The 19184-nt window shown below is 36.0% G+C and overlaps 1 protein-coding gene across 1 annotated transcript in view; it reads right to left on the bottom strand.

Annotated features, from left to right (window-relative positions):
* HACE1 (HECT domain and ankyrin repeat containing E3 ubiquitin protein ligase 1) overlaps positions 1 to 19184 on the bottom strand; it is a 94960-nt gene that overhangs the window by 20657 nt on the left and 55119 nt on the right. The window contains exons 13-19 of the mRNA XM_007465774.1: positions 16112 to 16180; positions 15778 to 15865; positions 9657 to 9768; positions 9468 to 9565; positions 9198 to 9285; positions 5042 to 5191; positions 4332 to 4528 (exon numbers count right to left, since the gene is read on the bottom strand). Of these exons, the coding sequence (XP_007465836.1) occupies positions 4332 to 4528; positions 5042 to 5191; positions 9198 to 9285; positions 9468 to 9565; positions 9657 to 9768; positions 15778 to 15865; positions 16112 to 16180 (802 nt within the window). The remainder of the gene's footprint in view (positions 1 to 4331; positions 4529 to 5041; positions 5192 to 9197; positions 9286 to 9467; positions 9566 to 9656; positions 9769 to 15777; positions 15866 to 16111; positions 16181 to 19184) is intronic.

Genomic DNA, 19184 nt, shown 5'->3' with positions numbered 1-19184 from the left:
ATATTCTAAAGAAATACAGTGTCACAGTTACAAGCTCAGGCTTGAAATTTATAGACTGTCTGGATTCAAAACCACCACTTATTAGTCTTGTGATTTGGAGGAAAGCTACTTAACCTCTCTATGCTTCATTTTCCTCACCTGTAGAGAGAGGTGTCTATACCTCATAGGATTGTTTAAGTAAGTTAATACACATAAAGCACTTTTAACAGTGCCTAGCACATTATAAACACCTAATAAATGTAAGACGCTTTTATTATTAAAGCTGTTCCCACACTGAATGAATAGAAATAATTATCTCAAAAGGCTGTTATAGTAAATGAGAAATGCATAAAGGACACAACTTGAATAAATGAAATATACACAAAGTACTCAACAGGCAGTGGCTATTATCATCACTAGAGAATACAACTGATGTGATGAGGTTGATGACTAGGAGAATGACACCACCACCCATCATTCTAGAGCCCATCCACCTAAGTGGCTCATCCTGGAGTCCTTCTTTTTCACCTTCCCAAACAGCTAATTACCATGTTCTACAAATTCTACATCCTCAAAAGATGTCTCATTTTCTCCATCCTCACTGCCACTGTCTTATAAAATCACTCATGCATGCTCCCCAGAGCAACGGCACAATCACCTATCAGTTGCTCTGACTCCAATATTGCCCTATTTCAACCCATTTTTCACACTCCAAGCTGAGATTGGTGTTGTTTTTCTTAAAAAACATAAATTCAGTCATGTCAGTGCCCTCTACAGCATCTGCAATCATCCCTAAGCCTTCAGAATAATTTTCAAATTTCTAATTGTGGATGCAAAGTCTTTCAGAATTTGGTCCCTGTCTACCTCTCCCACCTTATCTTTTCCCACTCGTTTACTTTGCAATCTACGCTAAGGTCTACAACTCTGACCTACCTGTGGTTCCCCAAACAGACCATGCTCTGCCATCTCTGTGTCCTTCTATAAGCCCAGAACATTTCCTTCTCCCCTTCCTCACTCCTATCTGACCACTTAATGCTTCTCTATAACTCAACTTCCATGCCACCTCCTCCATTCCCTGATATCTGTTCCATCTCACCCCCCCATTTTGTTCTCTCCCAGACTTAATGAACTTTAAGATTAGTACGGTAAAAGTGTTGTTAACACTTAAAAGCCACGGAGCTTACTCTTCAGTACTAAGAGCTAGAACTGAAGGTCTAGCAAAAATATGTCACTCCCAACTTAAGGTTTTATGGTTCCACAATTTTATCGTTTGATCAAGAATTTAAAAGTGAAAGTGAAAAGTTAAAGCAAAACTTTTTAAAATGCTGAAAATACTATTTAAATGTAAATGTTCAGCTCCTGGTAATTCAGCCATTTTCTAAAGTGAAACCAAGTGATCTTATTTTTTCCTCTAGGTTTTAAAACAAATCACTGACAGATATAAAATTAAATTTAAAAGAGAATTTTATTTCAAATATGGAATATATACTGTTCTGCCTACATTACTTGTATTTATTAATATACTTCTTTTTAAACAAAGGTATTTTATCTATTTGGTTTCAGTCTACAATTACCAAAGCCTTTCAATAAAACTTAGCAATAAATGACTCCCCCATGTGGAGATTAGCTTACATCGACTTTTTCTTACTAACACGCTTGGCAAGTCACTTAAGCTTCAATATGCTTAGAAATTCTGAAGTTGACGCCAAATGTGACAATTATAACTTTATACCTAAAGTTAAGTAAGTAAAAGGCTGACCCTAGAGTAACAGAAAAAGTTCATGACAGAAATGTATGTTAAAATATAACAATACCACCTCTAAAGAACACGGTTTGAAAATTTTATTTGTAAATTGAATAATTTAACAATTCTAAATCAAGTGATCAATTTAAGATGTTAGTATGTTTTTAAAGATTTTTAATTTAAAAAAATCAGGCTGCTTATTGCACAAACATTAAATGCTTAAGCATCAACAATTTGATATACAATTACACTTGACCTTTACTAGTAGAAAAATGAGAGGCTCATTTTATTGTGAGAAATGTTTGTATCAGAAAAACAAAAGCTGAGAATTAACATATTAATGATTGAGACCCTGCTTTTACCTCTATATTACTGAACCTCATCATCAAAGTTAGCCTGTCATTAACAAAACAATGTCAATAATATAGTTAAATAAAAATATGCTATGGGCTTCCCTGGTGGCATAGTGGTTGAGAGTCCGCCTGCCGATGCAGGGGACACGGGTTCGTGCCCCGGTCCGGGAAGATCCCACATGCCACGGAGCGGCTGGGCCCGTGAGCCATGGCCGCTGAGCCTGCGCGTCCGAAGCCTGTGCGCCACAACAGGAGTGGCCACAACAGTGAGAGGCCCACGTACAGCAAAAAAAAAAAAAAAAAAATTGCTCAACTTAGAAACAAAACATCCAAGCTCTTTCATGTTACAGCAATGTTCCAGCCTCAGGCTAGACTCACGATCAAGCCTCAATGTAAGTGTATTCTTATTTGTTATTATTTATTAAATATCTTCCTTCTTTCTAGATTTTAATACAAAAACACAAATGCAAAAGAATAAAATACATATTTAAAAAATCTAAACAAAAATCATGTCATATGGAAGAGAGGCTGTTAGGAGATACAAGTATAAATATAGCTATCTACCATGCAATTGTTAATGAGCCTTTCCACTTTTCATATATCTGAGAGGAGTGACAAATCCAATCACCAAAGAGTGTATTCACAGATAGGAATCATGTATGAGATTCTCTCATGAAAAGCAATCACTTGCTTATAATGAAGATTTTATGACTTCATTACCCCTAATTGAGAGGAGGTAGCCACTGTAAAATAAAATAATAAATGTACTATGACAATCTAATAATTAGATTGGACAATCTAATTATTAGACAATCTAATAATCTAATAATCTAATAATTAGAAGATTTTATAAAAATTTCCATTCACTGGCAAGTTCATATAGATTCAAAAAATTATTTTAAGCATTTTACTATTTTAATCTTCCAGAGTTTAACGTGACTCATTATATTAAATCAAGTAAGATCTACCTCAGTGTGATTACTTTTACTAACAGGATGAAGAACCTTAGACTTGAAACTAGGAGACCTGGGTTTTGGCCCCAGCTTTACCATTAACTCTTCAGGCTTCAGTGTCCTCATGTGTAAAATGAGAGGGTAGACTAAAACTTTACTAAGTATAAATGTACAAAAACTCAGGTCCTGATTTTATATTCAAAAACTAAATTTCTTCTTTTTAAAAATATGTACAGTATCTAAGTTTCAAAAGGTAAAATTACGTAGCTTAATTTAGGTCTTCATTCCTATAGATATGTGAAACCTAGGAACCTATTTTTATAGAAAACTATCCAATAAAAACTAAGTTTTGTGTTGTGTTTTTCAGTTTAAAAAATGCTGGTACCAATTGTGTATGGGAGGTATTATTATCCCAAGCACGCAGAATAGAAAACTGAGGCTCAAAGAGGTTAAAACACGGCCAAGTCTTTTGGCTTAAAAAAAAAACAAAAAACTATATTTTACTATATCTCTAGTCTACAAAATGATTCAGTGGACATTATTTTTTAAGTTAGCTGATTCTGAAGCTGTCTTGGAATTATAATCCAATAAAAGGAAAGGAAAAAGGTTTTAGTCCTGTTTTACCAGAAGTTGCTACTGGTAAGTGATAGAACTGGAATTCCAAAACCAGATTTTCTGACTCCCAATTTCCTACATAATCTATCAAAACATAAAATAAAGCTGTATTATATATTAAAGTAATATTAACTTTCAACAGTGTAATTTAAAACATGCACCAAGTTTTTTAAAAATATGTACAAACAGGAGATATAATAATAAATAAAAATAATCAAGTTATAAAGTTAAAAAAAGATCAAGTTCAGAGGTCCCGTAGAATTTACTGCATCCCAAAAGTGTGTACAAAGTTTAAACACTGGGATTTCTTCTCTCTATTGGAACTCTTAATATCGTACTTCTAAAACATGAAATAGTGATCTAGTGCAAATATGATATTGATGTAAGTTTATATTTCTAATCAAATGTCTTGATATGCAGATGCCCAACTTACACAATCAACTGAACTATGCTCTAGGCTGCTTCAGGAACTGCCTCAGCATATCTAACACAACAATGAAATGATCCTTTATAATTTGAAGTCTGGTATTTGATGGTTTAGTTAATTTAAATATTTTATCTGTTATAAATGTTACAAAAGTCTAACAGTAAAAGTTTTCCTGGCTAGTGCCAGGAGACTTAGAGTAATTAGCAAACTATCAGGGCTAAGTTACAAACAATGGCTAAGGTAAAAATTCAAATACTTACTTTGTTATTTTGTGTTACAAGAATACTTCCACCCCCAGGTTTCAAAGGCACCTCTTCCATTGCTCCAAACACATCAGTCTCAACAGAAAAAGTCAGTTCTAGACCCAAATCACTAATATCATTATCTAAAATCCACTGCAAATTTTTGGCATATTCTGGATCAATGGATGCCACATCTTGGTAATTCACAGGAATACCTAAAAATGCAAACATACAGCAGTTGTATTCTAAATGTTTCTGCCTTTCCTTATCTGTTTAATGGTGAAATACTGCCCTCTACAGATACTCTGTAAAACTGCAAAATATAATCCAATTCACAGCATGATTTAAATGAATGTTAATTCCTGAATTTGGAAGTCTGTAAATTTAAGCTTACATTTCTACAATGTAACCTTTCTTTGAAACAGCTATTCAGGAACTTATTATAAACTTTAAAAAGTGCCAATTCTCTTAAATATATTCATATTAAAATGCATTTTTAGCATAAACATACACACACTAAAATGGAAAAAGAAAACTTTTTTTAATCAAAAATGTAGGTTATTTTTTCTCTCCCTCAGGCCCCCAAATGCCTTACATACACAGACTGTCTCCAATCAAAACAAAAATTATTCACCCAAAACGCCACCATTTATCTACTTAATTTTCGCTAAAGCCTATAAGAAAAACACTTTAAATAAATGCCTAAGGAAATAACAATGGAGCCATACCAAGAATGTGCTTGTAGAATGATCTCGTGAAGTAAATGTTCACCAGCTGCCTATGGTTCAGAGCTAACCCCAAGATCTGTCCAGCAAACCGGAAATAGTTCAAGTGATCGGGATTTACATAGGAGTTGCTATTAGGTTGAAAAGTTGTTCCTATTAAAATAAAGACAAAATAATTTATTTTTAAGACCATGCATAAGAGACATCATTTCAATGCAGGTAAATTAGTTCACATACAACTTCAGCAAAGCTAAGGTTACATTATGTATAAACGTTCTTCAGCGAAGAATGTTCTTTGTGGAATATTTAATAGTGGAATTGGAAATACTAATCATTAATTCACACATTTATCAGAATAAGTCTTTGTGCAGAGAGAAAATTTTAGAATACTTTTCACTGAAAGTAGTTGGAAGAGGTGTCAGAGAGATCCTAGAAATACATACACACACACACACGTTTTCCCAGGCAGTGTGGAAATAACTACTTAGGCTATGAATTAGGGCAGACATTGTTTCATTCACCTATACATGCCCAGCGTAGCAGGTGTTCACTACCATTTTGCTCCTTAAGGAATTGAGCACTACAAGAGAAAAACTAAAATTTTTAAAGGTACAACTGTTTTCCTCATGACAAATAATCAAGTTTGAATAAGTACCACTGAGGTATAAAAGTAAAAACAGCATTAGCAATAGTTATTGACTATTGCCAAACTCTAGTGCAATGGAGGGTAATTCCAGTTACATGAAAAAAAAGTCTGGAAATAAGATAGTGGTGAATGTACTTAATGCTACTGAAGCGTACACTTTTAAATGGTTAAAATGGTAAATTTTATGTTATGTATATTTTACCACAATAAGAAAGTCTCAAAAACAAAAATGTAGTGCAATGGAAAAACGTAATACCAAGATCTCAACTTTAAATAACCTTCCTTATTTTTTCTGTGTGACCACTACCTCTCATTCATTCAACAAATATTTACTGAGTTCATGCTATTTACTTCTCTTCTAGGCACCTGGGTAAAAAGAAAGACTGATAAATCTAATGAAATAGCATCAAAAATAAATAAACAAAGGAAAAGTGAAAGTATTGGAAAGTGAAATGTTTGGCCATTGAGCATACATATTTTAACTCTTTGTGCTTTGCTGGTCTTTGATTTATCAGTGCTGGCACTGGACTAAATTGCCATGACCAGTAAGTTTACTTAGATACAAGGTACACATTTGGAAGCTTATGGCTGAATGACTTAAAAGGGCCACATGAAGCTAGTCATCCACTGTTAAGTACCTTTTGAGAATCATTCCCAGTCATGATATAAGATTGGGTATTAAAAGTCAAAGCAGGGACTTCCCAGTGGTCCAGTGGTTAAGAATCCGCCTTCCAATGCAGAGGACGCGGGTTCGATCCCTGGTGGGGTAACTAAGATCCCACATGCTGCGGGCAACTAAGCCCACGTGCCACAACTGGAGAGCCCGCCCACCGCAACTACTGAGCCCACGAGCTCTGGAGCCCACGCACCACAACTAGAGAGCCCGCATGCCACAATGAAGACCCAGCACAGCCAAAAAAGAAAAAAAAAAAAAAAAAAAAGTCAAAACAAAGTTTTGTGAGATGAAGAAAGACTTCAAAGACAAACATAACCATTATTCCAAAAATACAATATTCTGAGAATAATCAGAAATACTTTCACCTATTTCCTCCCCTAGGTCTGTGTATAATTCCTTCTCTAAGTACTTTCTGGGAAATTTGGGTTATTAAAAAGAATAGATACAGAGAAGTCAAAAGAAAAAAAGGAAACACACGGGGGGAAAAGTCTTCAGGAAATGAATAATAATTTTTAGCTCGAAAGTGAATTAAGATAGAATATAAGGTTTACGTCATGTTTTAAGTTCAAAACCAATAAAACTATGACATTTCATCATCTCAGAAAAACCCTATTCAATAAGAAAATATCATTTTCACAGAATAGTAATAATAGCATCGGGCTTCCTTGGTGGTGCAATGGTTAAGAATCCGCCTGCCAACGCAGGGGACACGGATTCGAGCCCTGGTCTGGGAAGATCCCATATGCCGCGGAGCAACTAAGCCCGTGCACCAAAAGTACTGAGCCTGTGCTTTAGAGGCCGCGAACCACAACTACTGAGCCCATGTGCCACAACTACTGAAGCCCACGCACCTAGAGCCCATGCTCTGCAACAACAGAAGCCACCGCAGTGTGAAGCCTGTGCACCACAATGAAGAGTAGCCCCTGCTCGTCTCAACTACAGAAAGCCCACATGCAGCAATGAAGACTCAACACAACCAAAAAAAAAAAAAAAGAATAAAATTAATTTTTAAAAATATTTTTTTAAAAATAACAATAATAACATCTAATATTTATTTCTGATTTCTATGTGCCAGGCACTGGGCTAAGCATTTTTACACATCAGCTGATTTCCCACTATATTACAAAACATAGGTTATCACCATATTCAAATAAGGAAATCAAGGTCCAGAAATACTACATTTATTGGCACAAGATCATAGCAGAAAAAGGGACAGAGCCAGGATTCACATTCAGTGGAATGTGCCAAAGGCCAAACTCTTAGCCACTCTACTGCACTACTATTGCTCTATAGTAAGCATCTTAATTTAATTAGAAAGCAAGTTTTAAAGAAATTACTACATACATTAGGTCTATCCAAACATTCCCCACATTTAGGAACCCTAAATGTAATTTTCTTCTTTTCAACTAAACGTTAAGAACACGAAAATATTTCATCTATATTTTATTAATATTACAGCCCCAAAGAGAAGACATACATGGCTTACAAAAAGGACGAATCAGAAACTATGGTCTATGTGCTTCATCATATTAACTGCCATAAATTTGCAGAATAAGCACCTCAACTAATGATTCCACACCAAATCTGTTTTTCAGATATGAAACTAAATAAACAGCTCAGAATAAGGGACTATAAAGAAAAGAAATAAATCTAAAATACAATGTTTTAATGCTAAATCTTGCTGCAAAGATTAGGCCTAAATAACTAAACTAGGGCCTCATCATACTTGTCGTAAAATCACGAAGACACTAAGTTCATCTCAGAGCAAATAATCAAAGGTTACAGAATTAAAGTAGGAAGTCCCATATTCCTAAATAATTTCAAATACACTGAATGTGTCTGAGGAGCCCATCACATAGATGAATATCTGCAGTTCTCTAGCATCACTGCAGCCCACCCCCACTTGCCTCTCATACAGTCATCCTTCTTATTCAATGGAGATTTGCTGCTGGTTTGGTTGGATACAATAGGAAACTACAATTAATATGACACTCTCTCCTTATAGAATTTAAACACTGGGAAAGAAAAAATTTTCAGGAAATAAAAGCAACTGAACAAAGCATTTAAAAACTGAAATCCCACCTTCACTTGGATGTAAGTCTTTATTAAGTTAAAGAACTCTCAGGTATATCTTATACAAATGAGGTGGTAACCACTGCCATTTAGCGTATCAAATGACAATTCAGTAGGTAGCAAACATCATTTCAATGATGTTTTTATTTGCATTACATGGTTAAATAAGAGCTTTTTAGTTACCAAGTCTTAATCTTTTAAAAGGGCTGAAAACAAAGTTACTATAAATAAACAGATTATAAGTTAAGATTTAACACACCATGATTTCTAGACTTTGTTTTTAATGACCAATAACTTTTAAGAGTTGGAAACTCAAACAGGGTTATAGCAAATTTTAACTTTTCCAACACGGACTTGTATTTTTTTTAAGTTCATCTACTAGCATGATTTTATAAAAGGAAATTTTAACTCAAGAAAGGTAGACTAAAGGACGATCCTTAAATTGAATAAATTTAGTTTTATTTTATACAAAGAACTGATGAAAACTTCCTTGAGGCCAGCACTAGTCCTTGAGACAAGCATTTGAGAACCAACTGTTCAGAGGAAAGAATGCTAGGCTGAGTCAGGTTCCACTCAAAATCCTACCACTCATTAACTGCTACCATAAACAAAAACCCTGAATTTCAATTTCCTCTTCTATGAAAAGGGAATATCCAACCACCCTAGCTCACAGGGCTAATATAGGAATCAAAGGATAAAATGCACTGAAGTACTCTGAAAATGTGACAACTCACAGAAAAAGTCATCTAGACTGTACAACTTACCATCAGCTGACTGGGTAAACAATGCATAATCAGGATTGACTATCTCATTAGACAGAATATCAAACCACTCACGCACAACACCTTGACCCTGAGTTCAAGAAAATAAGATTAAGTATCAACAGAAATATATGGTGAAATTTTTTTCTAAATAATAATAACATTAAAATTATATTAAATTTCTTCCATTACCAATTAAATATTAAACTTTACTGAAGGGCATTTCAATCTTTTAGAGACAGTGGTCTTAACAACACTTATTTTTATACCCACCATGCCTTCTTCCCCATGGAACCGTACAGCAATTCCTTGCTTTAACTTTGCACAATTTGCTTTTGACACAACTTCACAGCTACTCCTAAAAATAGAATCTAAATATGTAGCATTGGTTAATTTTACATATTAAAATTTACAATAACTAGTATTTTGTGCCTCACACACACATCACTTTGTTAAACATACCTCTGTGAACTAGCAGGATATCATTTTCATTCACTGGCCTGTGCACCATGTCTGAATCTGGCTGTCCTGAATGCAAATGTTCATAGAACCATTCACAGCGATCTTTAAATGGCTACCCCAACAAATAACAGTGAAATATGTTAGCAGTATTTCAGTCACTTAACTGTCAGATTTACTTAACTAGCATGCTAAATACCCTTTCTACAAATAATCATTCTTAGACCTTTATTTATAATAAGTAGCTCTAGATAAGGTTCTGACGTTGCATCCACTATTCACAAAAAGGCAGATCTGAGCTGAAACACTTTGACTACCTAGAGAGCATATTTCTTTTAATTCCCTATATTATCAACAGAAAAGACTTAATAAATTAAAAGAATTCAATATCAGACATACAGTTGAACACACTCTCAATTTCTTTTAAACCCAAGAAGGCTTGTAAGAATGAATTTCCACATCCAGAAAAATTATGTTGCATGTTCATTTAATTTTCTATGAAAATAATCTTTATGCCTAACTGTAATTTCCATCCTCTGAATATATGCAGCAACTAGAAAGGAATTTGTTATCCTTTTTTCTTCCCTTCCTCCACCCTAAAAACTGAAGAATAAGATCTCGTGAACAGTAAATAAAGTCTCTACCTTTTGTTCTTTTGCCAGATATGCAAACCGTAAGTGATTTGTAATTTTATTCATCAGAAAGTATTATTGAGTACCTAGGATGTGTAAAATGTAAAAATTTCATTGCTGAAAACTGTTTAATACACTTAAAGAGATGAGAATAACATTGGAACAATATAACACATAATGATATCAAGTTCTAAACAGTGAAGTACAGACCACAGTGCACTAAGAATTCAGAGATTGTGCAGATAAGTGGAGTACAAAGGCTTCATGAGGTCCTGGTCTGAACCAGGACTTAAAGATGGGTAGGTCTTGCTCAAGCAGGAGGAAAAGAAAGCACACCAGGCTAAGGGAGACAAGCAAAAAGGCTCAGAAGGAGAAACTGTCTCCGCGGAAGATGCAGTGAAGGCGCCGGCATAACCCTACACATATTGAAAGAAGGAAGTTTTTGTAAGTAAATCAAGGACATAATTATGGATCCTTCAAATCAAGTAAAAGACACAGTGGCCACTGAAGATACTTGGCCAGAGGAATAGCATGGTAAATGCACTCATTAAAATGAGAGTAGTACCAGGATAAAGGGAGGCCATCTAGGCAGCAGTTGATACGGTCCTGGTCATGACTGATAACGGTCCTGGTCATGGTAGGAAAGAAGAACAATGAAGTAAATCTGAAAGACATTACTCCACTGAATAAAGAAGAAAAGTAAAAGAAGATCTCTAGGGGCAGAACTTAAAATCAGAAACAGCTTAGAGGAGGAACCCCAGCACCACCACCGTCTACCCCACTCCTAGAAGGCACTGGTGGAAGACAACGAATGAGGCTTTATATATTCTGAATTTAAGGTTACTTAGGATATAACTACTAAGAGCTTAGAAATAAATACTAGAACGTTCTGCAGCTGAGACATTAGAAAGAGAGTCATGAACAAAGCTGAAATGGGAGACAAGGTAATGTCCCTTGTTCAAGAGATTAAAGATACAGGGACAAACACCAAGAACAAAGAAGTTTATGATCACAGGTCAGGATTGAGAATTTGCTTATTAGCAAATGATACACACAGCTAGAAAAGTCAAAGGAGAACCAGGGTGGTGCAATACCACAAAAGCCAAAAGTTTCAAGAGATAAATATGATCCATGTCCAACACCACAAAGAGGTTCTCTCTCATGCAATTTTTAGGATACCAGTAAATTTCTTCATCTGAGCTAAACTAAACATTTGTTTTCTTCAAAAGACTTAAACATCTTTTTATTAATTCTTAACAAAAATATTTTCATGAAAATAACTGGTGCAAGATTAATTTTTGCCTTCTAATGTCTGTTCTTTCAATAAGAAATGAGTAAGTGTTCCCTTTTCCAAAGTTAAATGTATAATTTTGTCCATACTTCTAGCAGTTTTCCACATTTTGAATAAAACGCTGCTGTTGTTATATTCATTACTGGTCATATAAATAAAATATTTCATTTTTAGTAAACAGGCTAGAATGTTAAGTGCTTGAAATTTTAATGCTGATTATTCCTAAAACTTAGGTAAAAGAGGAGAGAAAAAATATTACACAGAATTAATGTATTTAAATATGGGCTTTGAAGTTTGATAAACATGGTTTGAAATCCTAGATCTGCCACTACTAGGTCTGTGATCTTAGGGGAATTACAAGTCCTCTCAGAGCTTTAGTTTTCCTACCGGTAAAATGGGGAAAATAATACCACTTCAAGGGCTAATTCTGAGGAGTAAATGAAATAATGCAAATACAGAACAAAATAATAATAATTATAATCATAAATTAACTAACGTTTATTAAAACATCTATAAGCCAGGTACTGTTTTAAGCACTTTACATGCATTTTCACATTTAATCCTCACAACACTCTGAGAAAAAGGGATTTTTATTATCTCCATTTCATAGAAGAGAAAAATGCAGCACCAAGAGGTTAAGTAATTTGTGCAAATACTCAACTCCCAGAACGCTAATAGATGTTGTTCTTATCACTCACAACAACGTTAAAATTATTGCGAATAAGTATTTTAAATGACAGTAAACTTACCTGCCATAAGATATTAAATATTAAATTCTATCCTTCATATAGAAAATGTGGACCATTTGAAAATAAATACAAGTGGCAATTTTTTAAAAGTAATTCAAATGTAATGTTAAAAGGTACACAATGCTACCTTCAAAAGCTAGTAAGTTATCTGTTAAGATCAAAACATCCACACACACATCCATATACCTACAAAGCCAAAGAGCACATTTCTGTATGTAAACTTTCTGAGTACCTGCATTTCCATAAAATAATTCATAAAACAGGACTGATTACAGAGGCTCTTCTTAATAGTATTTGTACAGCAATACAAAATGTCTCTCCCTTTAACTAGCAGGCCACCTGAAAACCACCAACAGAAGAAGTCAATCCCTTAGCAGAGGTAGCTGTTTTTGTTTTTACTTTTTTTTTTTAATAGCCTCCAAGTTACAGAAAATTTCTTAGTATAGTACAATGGTGGGATTTTTTTCCCCTAAAGTGAAAGTAAACTGCTAACATGATGTCCAGTCACCCCTAAATACTTCAGTGTGTATTTCCTACAAACAAGAGAATTCTCCTACACAAGCAGTTTACAATCATCAAAATCAGGAAATTGACACTGATATATTACTATATCTAATCTTCAGACCCCATTTCAAGTTTTGCCAGGATCCATATAATATCCTGTATAGCATAATGACTCATGAACTGTGTTCAGTTGTCCTGTCTCTTTCATTCTGGCACAGCTGTTCAGTGTTTTCTAAATTTTCAGGACCTACATTTAAAGATTGCAGGTCAGTTATATTGTAAAATGTCTCTCAGTTAGAGTTAGTCTGATGATTTCTCATGATTAGATTCAGGGTATGCATCTTTGACAGGAATATCAAAGAAGTGACACCGTATTCTCAGTGCATCCTATCAGCTGGCACACTGGTATGTCTGCTGTGATCACTGCCAAGCTTCTCCACTGTAAAGTTCCTTTTTAATCTTTGTAATTAGTTAGTATTCTAAGAGGAGATACTTTGAGACTATAAAAATATTCCACCCTTCATCAAACTTTCCATTTATTCATTAATTCTTTCACTATAGACTTACAGGCTCCGATTTTATTTGCAATATTTTGCCATCATTATTTATTTTGATGTTCAAATTGTTCCAGATTTGGCCAGTAGAATCCATTCAAGTTGGTTCTGAATCGTTTTGACATAACCTCATAATTCTCTGCACAACTTTCTGGCACAATAAGATGATCCAGGCTCATCTTGTACTTTCTCTAAATTAGCCATTTCTCCAACAGGCCCTCATTCATTGAGAATGGTACTCAGAGACCAAGAAATGGATGCCAGGTTTGCTGTATCTATCCAACCACACAGGAAACTATAAGTTCACAGTGATATCTCCAATTCCAATCCAAAAGTACATGATTCATCGTTTTCCTCCATTTTTTAACTTTCTCCAACAGTGAGACACATTATCTTTACTATACTGACTTATTCAATCAACTGCCCCACCTCATATATAATCAATCTTCTGTCACTGACACAGACCATTCACTGCATAGATACCCTAAACCCCACTCAAGCTCTGTCAAATTACTCTGAGCAACTGTCACCACCCTGCACACTGGACATCCTCCATATACCGTGTGCCAACTCACATACTCCGTGCTGAGCTCCTCTTCTACACAAACACCCTCCTTAGCATGTCCAAGCTCCTCACTGGGCCACCACTATGCATGTGGACACCCACACTGGTCAGGCAACAAAACCCCCTCTGTGGGTCAAAAAGGTAGATAGCTAATGCAGATGCTTTTGAAGGAATGGAAGAGGGAAAAGGAAGTGAAAAGCAGAGACAGTATTAAATATAGCAAACTACCTCTTTCAAAAACTAAAAGCTTCTTTAACCTATAATCTCACTTACCCTAGAATGGAGTAATTTAGTGTAGATTAAGAAAATGAACTTAAGAACCAGATGGACTTTTAAATTCTGGTTCCCCCACTTAGTAGCTGAATGACTTAAACAAGTTGCTTAACCTCTCTGGCTTCAGTAAAAGAGTACCTATCTCACATGATTGTTACAAAAATAAAATAATCTATGTGAAAAAATGTATGGAACCTGACATAAAGTTAACATTCAATAAATCCAAGTTATTACTACTACCTTATCTTTTACATCATCATTATTAAACAGATGCCAAAGAAGACCTATACACACATGTGTATAATTTTATAAAGATTAGTTCATAGCTTTCTTTAATTTCTAAAAGGATCAGTGTCCCTGAAGACAATTTAAAATACCTATAGCCTTTATCTTATGACTACTAACCAAACCATTACCTCCAGTCTAGCCTACATTTCAGACAAATTATTTCCTAAAACTTTGCAGGATCATGTCATTCTCCTAAAATTATTAGTGGCTCCTGACAGCCTAGCAAATGGAGAGTCTGCAATCTGGCAATCAATGTTCCATACAGTATAACCCTAATTTACCTTCCCAGAATTACATCTTATTCCTCACCTACACAAAATTTCTGTTTTAACCCACTGTATTTTAATACACTTTTCCATCTATATGTCCTGACCCATATCTTGGCTAGAATGTTCATCTTCCCCATTTACTCCTTTCAAAATTTTGCATGTTTTTTAGATTAAAATCCACCTCCTCTTTGAAATCTCCCTTGACTACAGCAGCCAAAAGCAAGCTCTTCCTCCCTTAAACTCCTAAAGAATCAGGTCATACTGTAATTACTGTATTTTATGGGTACATTTATTATCTCCCCTGCTAGACTGAATTAAGATCCCCTTGGAGACAGAACATATCCTTTCTATCTCCAAAACAACTACCATTTATTGAACATATATACAAGTCACTATTTAAAACTTATTATTCACCATGGAGGTTTTATGAGGTTGGTGTCATTATCTCTGTTTTACAGATGAAGAACCCAAGGCTCAAAGATGTTAGAAATATGCCCAAAGTCACATAGCTGCTAAGTAGCAAAACAAGCTTTTCCCAAGCATGTTTCATGAAACATGAGATATATGGAATGAACCCTCATCAGGGAAAGCTCTCAGGTCAATTAAGTTCGGAAGACTAACAAAGCTAAATCATTATTTTTACCAAAGGGCTTCTCAAAGCCTTTAGCAAGCTGCTAATATGCTTTATTAATCTCCAACAGGGCATGTGTTATATTTCCCAAATGTATTTGGGGATAAAATCCCCAAGGACCATCAGCCTTATAGGACTAGTGCTCCATTTCAGCAATGTGGCAACATGTTGTCTTTGCACATAGTAGGCACTCAATGCACATTTCTTAAAGTTACTCCTCATACAAAAGTTACATACTAATGTAACTCCATATACTAAAGTAAAGAATAAGGTAATGTCACTCCACTTACAGCAGGTGGTCTCAAGTATAATAATTACTGAACAGTATTCATTAGACATTCTAAAAACAAGATTAAAAAAAGCACTACCTGTGCCTTTATGATATGCATGAATCTTGACATCAGTTCAGGACATTCAAGGAGGAAGTGAAAGTGGTCAAATATAATCTTGGGATTCCTAAAAGAAAAACACATTGTTTATATGGATGGGAAGGATGAGTAGCATTAAGTGACATGCAAATTTAGATATACAGATATTGAAACAGAATAAAAATACATATTAATCCACACCTACTATACTTGTACTTGTCATTGAGCATTTTTTGAATAGTAACAGAAGTAATATTTTTTCCGTTGAGATAAAAATTGTAAGTAAAGAAAGAAAAGGCTACAAGAGTAATCCATGAAACCAAGAAAGCTTTACCTGTTAACAAAGCATTTTAAAACTTCATCATGTTTGCAGACAAATTCAATGAAACGGGGTGAAGTCATTCTGTGGGGGGTAAAAAACAATCAGAACACACAGACCAAAGTTGGTGATATGGCAAATGTGACTACGCGTTGAATTGGACTGGCTTCTACACACACAAAAAATGGGGTTTGGATTGTTTTTATGGAATCTGAGGCATGCCTAGTCAATTTATAATATGAAATATATATACACACTCATATATATATATATATATATATATAATAACTTTTCATTAACAGATGATATAAACAAGTGACTTTTTAAAAACCTTGAAATTTTAAGCATCTCTGTCTATATGTTTCCAATACATAGTTAAACGATCCTATAGAAAGTGACATTCACCATCCTACATGTTAATAACATAAATGATGCTTAAAACTCAAATATTCTGTACTAATTCCAGATCAGTTCAATGAGTATCCTAAAGATCAGAAAACAACCAAAAACAGCAAAGTATTATTTGTTATTTCTGCAATTATAAAAAAAATTATAGCTTTTCTTCATCTATCAGAAAAGGAAATAATAAGCATGTAGCATAAGCCCAGATAACTGGGTTTTCTCTACTCTGTAATGAAAGTGCCTGACTTAAGGTTTGACTGGTGAAGTATCCACTTCAAAGATGACTATCTCGAATAAACACAATGCCAGGCCCACAGCCAGATAAAGAGCCAGGATGCCTCCCACTGAGGCTCCTGTTTCAGAGATCTTGGTTAATTTTGATAATTGATCATTTGGGATACTTGTTTTTTTCTCTTCTCATGCTTTATACTCCTACTCTTACATTTAAATTCACCAATACTGAGCCCTCGAAACCCTAGTCCCCTGCCCTCGACCCCAGGCTTGTGTGTCATCTTTCCCTCTTTCTCTCTCTCCCCCCCACCACTCCCCCATGATGACCTCGCTGTGTGGCCTTAGGTGTGCCATGTAATTTCCAGGTCCTATAAGTAAAAAAACTTTTTCCCCCTAAGTTTTCAATGGTTATTGCTGAAGGACATCCTGTAATCATACGAAGAATCACAAGGGCCAGTCCGGCCACGACACTGGTTATTGATAGGTGGAAACTAGCACACAAAACAATTGGCGTACTCAGCAGGATTGCATGACTACCCTGCAGTAAACCAAGAGGAATGCCCTTTAGCTGCAGCTTGCTTACTACCACCTAACTCAGGTAAGTAACATCATCTGGGAAAGGAGCACCACTTGCTGGGGATCTGCCTTGCAGCAACGTGCTTTTGCGTACTGCCTCTGTCGTGTGTTGCCTGAGACATCCAACCCAAAAGGTCACAGCTGCCAACAATCTCCTCAGAGCAGTATGATCAAGGCCATATATGGTCTAATGAGACGATGAGACCACTAATTATAAAGGCCTCGAATGACTATTAATGTGTGTGAGGATCCTCTTCGCCTCAAGGCCAAGGAGAGCTAAGGAGACTGAATTGGACAGCAAGGCTATTATCGCAACCCAAGGAAAGGCTCTGGGCTAAAGGCACGAGAAGATTCCGTAGGTGAGGAGGGGAGACCTCTGTCTGTAACCACGGTGTCAGTATGTTGTGCCTAGACTAAGTGTCCTAACCTAGCAGAGTAAAATAGCCTCACAGTGGAAACCAATGGCACCACCTGCGGGAAAATACACCAGAGGCCTATGGTCTGTGTCACCACTTCACTCACTACTGTCACTCTTTGTCCACTAACCCAATGGGATATCGGATCCAATCCCTGGTATAACGCTACTGAAAAATGAAGCGTCAGTGCTTCCTAAGAACACTGAGGAGGTACACCGGCTCTTTGATAAACGCAAAACCCCTTGGTCGCTTCCTGGGCATTATTCAATGCTATGCATACTAACAATGCCAAGAATTTGATATTATTGGGTTGGCCAAAAACTTCGTTCGGTTAATGAATACGTTGTTCAATAACGTTCTTGGTGAAAATGAAAAACGTGTCTTCTATTTTTACTTAAAACCGAACGAACTTTTTGGCCAACCCAATACATTCCAAAAGCCTGGGGGCTTTTCCCAAAGAGCCTGAGTATCTGGTGCTAATAGAGGCCGACCACAATCCTGGAGTATTCTCTTGGGACCCCTTGAAAGGAAAGCAGCCACCTACAAAGGGGCTGACAGTGACGTCATCTAAAATTTTCCAGTAACAACACATAAGATTAAGGCAACAGGAAAAAAACAAGAAGTAGAAACTGAGTTCAAAAGCCATTCCTTAATTCAAAATTCAAACCCTTCTCAAAGATTTTATGCAACAGGAAGAGGAGAAGGAAGCAGACTACTGCAGGTTTTCTTGTTTGTTTAGAATGAGCTCTAAATTGTTGTGACCACCAAAATGCATCAACTGGTCAGTATCTCTAAAGACCCTAAAATCCATAACTTTCTTAAAGATCCATCTGGACTACAAGCTTGTTTCCTCCAAGAGATCACAGATGCTGAGCCCCTTTCTGCTTTCCCCTGAACGGGGCAGAACTAAGAAAAACGCCTCACAATGCATCCCTGCCACCAAGGCAAAAGCTGACAGGGTTAGCAAGGCCTCTAAGTGAGGAAAAGAAACAGATATGAGAAGGCAAAAGCACCCAGAGCCACCAATATTCATACCAGGGCACCTCCTCTCCTCACTTGGATATTTAATGCCTGGCACCATGCCGACTCTTCCATACTGCTAAGGCTCACTGTGAATGGAAAACATTACGATGAGGCCCATCTCCTGCTGTGCAAAACTGGCATGGTCCAATGGGTTTATCATTTCCATGACCATAGTGACCCCAGTGACCCCCTCTTCATTTCCAACCCTGGAGAAGCCCCATTTGACCCTGAGTCCAGGGAATTATTTTTACAGGACACTCCCCCTAATTACAGGTTGGCCCTACTACATTTTATTGGGACTGCCAAAACCATCCAAAAGGCACTAAAAATCCTAGGAGGAAACTTACATTCTTTCTCTGTCCCTTAAGATGTAAGTCTTACCATGTTTTTGAAATACGAATACCCTAGGAGGTAACTAAAACTCTGCCCACAATCACCTG

The sequence above is a fragment of the Lipotes vexillifer genome, unplaced genomic scaffold, assembly GCF_000442215.2.
Source record: "Lipotes vexillifer unplaced genomic scaffold, Lipotes_vexillifer_v1.1 scaffold732, whole genome shotgun sequence".
Taxonomy (NCBI): domain Eukaryota; kingdom Metazoa; phylum Chordata; class Mammalia; order Artiodactyla; family Lipotidae; genus Lipotes; species Lipotes vexillifer.
The sequence above is the reverse complement of the archived record's forward strand: the minus strand, read 5'-3'. Positions and strand labels throughout refer to the sequence as shown.